Source organism: Prenolepis imparis, unplaced genomic scaffold (genome assembly GCF_030444845.1).
Source record: "Prenolepis imparis isolate NDT839.2.m4 unplaced genomic scaffold, iyPreImpa1.0 SCAF_14, whole genome shotgun sequence".
In the NCBI taxonomy this organism is placed as follows: domain Eukaryota; kingdom Metazoa; phylum Arthropoda; class Insecta; order Hymenoptera; family Formicidae; genus Prenolepis; species Prenolepis imparis.
The window spans coordinates 9657425-9662546 of record NW_028141172.1 but is presented as its reverse complement, the minus strand read 5'-3'; the positions used below and the strand labels follow the sequence as shown (position 1 = coordinate 9662546).

General features: G+C 23.7%; 1 protein-coding gene across 1 annotated transcript; it reads right to left on the bottom strand.

Annotated features, from left to right (window-relative positions):
- Window positions 1–222: 222 nt before the first annotated feature.
- LOC145945108 (cytochrome P450 4c21-like) lies at window positions 223–4132 on the bottom strand. Its single transcript, XM_083053939.1, has 11 exons — window positions 4118–4132; window positions 3983–4073; window positions 3522–3707; window positions 3248–3320; window positions 2871–2997; window positions 2736–2799; window positions 2277–2375; window positions 2138–2205; window positions 1269–1446; window positions 707–883; window positions 223–628 (listed from the first exon to the last, which is right to left on the bottom strand). Exons 1-11 carry the CDS (start codon window positions 4130–4132, stop codon window positions 456–458), a joined length of 1251 nt encoding a protein of 416 aa, XP_082910065.1. The 3' UTR covers window positions 223–455.
- Window positions 4133–5122: the final 990 nt, after the last annotated feature.

Below are 5122 nucleotides of genomic sequence, written 5' to 3'. Positions count from 1 at the left end.
TTAAATGTACTTAATAATTCTTGTAATTTAAGTATTATATTAATTAGAAAGCGAAGAATTATAATTATCGTTATTCGCAACAGAAAAACATTTTGCTCGCTCATTTTAATAACATTTACTAAATGCCATTCAGCTATTGCATAGAACACGATTGTAGATTCTTTTTTCCAACTATTTGCGCTATTGTTGACTAATTTAATCATAAATAAATTACTCATCTTTTTCCTTTTGTGCTCATATACTATACTATATTATATATAAAAAAATCATATATAAAAAAATATTAATTTAATTGTAAACGTGTTGTAACTAACTTGCGATTTATCTTCTTCCCTTCGTATCCGTATACCATATATAAAATATTATATATGTATATATATATATATATATATGTATATTTATATATATGTGTTTGTAAAAAATATTGTATTATCTTCCAATAATTTTGCTCCGTTTTAATACAGATTTCGTTTTTCAATTTTGAATTTTATAGGCTCCACAGTAGATAGTAGCAGGTCCATACTTAATTTTAATTTATCTATCGGGATACTTTTATCTATTTTGAACACAAATGTTCGTATCAAAGTTGCTAGGATAACTTTCATCGAAATCATTGCATATCTTGTACCTGCAAAAGTTTAGAAGTTACATGCAATTCAATTTTATTGTGATACATGCTGCTGTTTTATGATTTGTCCATATTTACCTATACAATTTCTGGTTCCTATGCTAAATGGCATGTAATTCTTATAAGATGTTCCTATTTTCTCAGGGAGAAATCTGTCCGGGTCAAATACCAACGGATTGGGCCAATATTTTTCGCTTCGATGTAATGTCATAATACTTATAACGACATTAGAATCTTTTGGTAAAATAACCTCTCCTGAAACATATATTTTTGTTTTTAATGTTATTATAATAGACGCATAACAAATAGCTTATGAAATAAAACAATAGGAAATAGTAATATAAAATCTATTTTTGTTTTATTCTACATGCGTGTATATTTGATTTACAAAACAATATTTGTTGTTAAAATTAGAAATAATTTTTTCAAATTTCTTTTGTATTAAACTTAATGAGCACAATTTCTTGTGATTTTTTTTATATTTGATTTATTTTATTCGACTTTTTCGATTTAATAATTTTTTGAAGATACATTATTTATAAAATATAGTTTCTTTAAAAGTAAATTTTTTTACATTTAAGCTATATACATACAATAATAATATGCATATAAAACTATTTATTTTTGAATGTAAACAAACCCATTTGTACGTCTTCCGTTAGATATCGCGCAATTATAGGAATAGTAGGAAATATTCTCATAGTTTCTTTTATAACACGATTTAAATAATCCATATGTTGTAAATCTTCGTATTTAACTGGGGCAGATTTTAGAGTTTTTGTCCCATAAATTTTCCATAATTCCTTATATACGTTTTCCTATATATATATATATATATATATATATATATATATATATATATATATTATTCTATATTATAAAATTATATAAGATACTTAATATTATATAAATATAAACATATGCAATATCTATCGTAAGAGAAATGTAATCTTATTATGCAATCATATTAATTATATTTATGAGTTATTATGCAATCTTATTAATTACATTTATTTATATATCATTCTGGAATATAAATACTGTCAGTGATAAATATTAATGTATACATTTTTCTACGGCTTTATTAAGATTCTTAATTTTATTGTAACATTATACACAAAGTTTTTATTTAAATAAATTTATAATTTTATAACAAATTAAGTTATTTTTATATGAAAAGATACTCTAACAATAAGCGTGTTATTATTTGAAATTTAGATGAAGCATAAAGGAGATCTTGATTTTAATATATATGTTGTCAAAATCATCCTAAATAATCTTCAAAAAGTTTTAACTGTCGACCATTATTTATTCAAAAATATTAACAAATAATAAATTTTTATGCAAAACAAAATTCTAATCTGAACTGTCACAATAAAAAATTTAATTTTCCTTTATTATTGTTTTAGAAAAAAAATTTTTTTTCTGTATCCTAAAACTATATCATTTGTAATACTTTTTAAAACAAGTGAATAAATTATTATTGAGTAAATTTTAATTTGTACATACTTGTATATCTGGAAAATTTGCTAACATTAAGATCACAAAATTTAAAGTAACAGCAGTTGTGTCGGCGGCTGATAAATAAATAATTATATATATTTATTTTTTATATACAATTATAATCATATATGTAAAAATACTTTACATACCCCAAGTAGCATATTAATTAAGTTATCGTGTACCATCTTTCGTGTCAACTTATTTTTATAAAATGCTTCCAATAAAACATGAAGAAGTGACCTATCTATATAATTTAAGGAATATAAGCTTTTTTGTGAGTGTTTAAGTGCATGCGTATGTACATTTATGAGTATATATGTATATATGTATATGTAAATATGTTCATTATTTTCTCAATTTTATGATGAAGATTTTATAATTACTTAAAAATTAATAAAAAAGAAATAAATAAATAAAGCAAGAATGAAAAAAAAAACGCTACAATGAATTTACAACAATGAAAAATATTAAATATTTTAATAATAAAACACATTATAATAATATTTTATCTAAAGCTATACATAAAAGAAACTCATTTTGTTATCTGTGCAATATCAAAATGCAAAGAGCTCAAAACGTACAAATAAAATACCAACAAACTTACGACTTGTTTTATCTTTAGTCTTGGTATTCATTTCATTTAATATATACATTTGCTGCTGTATTACCTATGTAATAATAAATTGTGTAGTATATAATATGCTATGCAAGCAAGAGTAATAATATTTGCAATATTTACTTTATCCATAGCTGAATTTGCGATGTTTATAGTTTCTCGCTGTTTTCGTCCCACAGCAGTGAGATTGAATATAAAATTAGGGAATAGAAGTATATTTTTTAATCGTAATTTGAAAGTTTCTTTGAAGCTGAAAAATGTTTTTGTTTAAATAATATTTTGTAAAATATAGAAGCATATTTAACTAATCGTGTTTATTAAGTTCCATCAATAAAATTAAAAATAAATATTGATTTCTATAAATTTATATGTCAATAAATCTATTTATATAACAAAAATTTTATTTAGAATTCAAGTGTTTCCTTTATAAAATATTCTCTTAAAAGTACAATTTTTCTAGGAAATTTAATTATCTTTATTTATATCAAACCTTTTCTTACCTTTCTGTTGCTTTGAAATATTGGTTTACTACTTGATCCGTTATATATTCCTCTTTGAGGTCCGTCATTGCAACTTTATAACGTCAAATAAAAGTGAACTCATTATTCAAAATAGCTATAGTTATTGACTAATTATATTGAGTTACTTATTAAACATTAAATTTACCAAATAAATGTGATATGTAATTTTAAAATAGGAGATGGATGCTTCTTTAACAAGTATTTGAAAGTAACAATCAGCTGTAAAATACTGTATTTATTACTATTACCTTACCACTTGCAATAGTTGAAGTACATTCTGATAAAGGTTGAAGAAAGAAAACTTCATTCCCGTTTAGTCCTTTTTCTAATTTGTCCGTCAATATTAAGGATTGTTCGACAAATATATTAAAATATTTTTGTAACATATTTGTATTAAAACTTGGCGCCATCATTTTTCGATATTCAGTCCATATAGGTGCTGAAATTAATTTTATAAGAAGATAATAAAGAAAGAAAGATAAATTTTACGAAAAAATTAAAAATAAATTAAAAAATAATTTATTAAGTCACCGATCACTCTGATTTTCACATGTATTATAGTTTTGAATCACGCGCACTTTGAATCGCTACAAATTCTTCTAACAATAAGTCATATTACTTTAAAGAATTTTATACTTTTTAAATCTGTTAAAAATAAATATCTTTCTAAAAGTAACTAATTATGTTTTATCTTTTTAAAAATACATATCTTACCAGGAGCTGTCAATATTCCTTTGCCACATATTGGTTCAAATAATTTATATATTATACTTTTATCCAAGCATCGACTGTTTTGTAAAATTGTCTACAATGTTATATAAAATTTTTAAAAATATTTTTCCAATACACATTTATTTGTGTCATTTCAAACAATTAACATACACTTCAGAAAATCACTTTGATTAGATATTATAAATATAAAAGTTATTTATTTTAAATAGATTTTCTTTCTATAAAAAATATAGATACTAATTTATTTATAAAAGATGTAAGTAATTTATAACAATAATTATTATTATTATTAAGTAATAATATTATATATATATATATATATATATATATATATATATACAGGGTGTCCAATTTTAATCTATCACCCCTCGTAACTTTGCAGGAAGCGATCGTAGAAAAAAATGTTTTATACGAAAATTTTTTGACTTCGAGAGAAACATAAGATAGTCGTTTGACGATCACATAAAGGTCATCTTCAATTTCTTAAATGGAACCTATTATTTTTTATTGCATATTCTTGTAGCCTATCTCGAGAGCTTTCCAAAACTATAATAAAGTAATTTTTTTTAAATTACTTTTTGTGAGTTATAAGGTTTGAAGTTAACAATTTTTTTACATAAAATGTAAAATATCTTGTAAAATATTCAGTTTTCGGCAATGTCACCTTAATACTTTTATGCACGGAATAATAAGACCAATCAATTTGTGTAAAGAAAACACATAGTTGCTTTTAAGAAAAAGTACGCAGTTGCATGTTACAAATTACATAAATTTTTAACAGTTAACATTAATAAATAATTCTTGATTATTATTAGTTTGATTATCATCAGTTTAATTAATTATCATTAATATAAATTTAACTAATCGCAAATTTAGCATTTGTTAAACAGCATTATGTTGTTACGTCCTGGCCTGCACGAAGGAAAGGCCGCTCGAAGGTCTGGCCCTTTTGCAGGTCAACGACTGGATAGTCGCTTTTACCTGGCTTATCTCAGGGGTCCGTTCGTCGATCCTTTTCGGTAAGGGAATTAAATCCCTTTTACGCGGGATAGGACCTTGTGCGATCTCGGGGGATATAGAAAGGAACACAGGGGTTTAAATAAGACTTTAAATTCGCGTAAT

Coding starts and splice junctions, on each gene's coding strand:
- LOC145945108 (XM_083053939.1), bottom strand. Junction 2,998..3,247: donor TATTTCAAAGCAACAGAAAG/GTAAGAAAAGGT, acceptor AACATTTTTCAG/CTTCAAAGAAACTTTCAAAT. Junction 2,206..2,276: donor TAATATGCTACTTGGGGTAT/GTAAAGTATTTT, acceptor TTTATTTATCAG/CCGCCGACACAACTGCTGTT.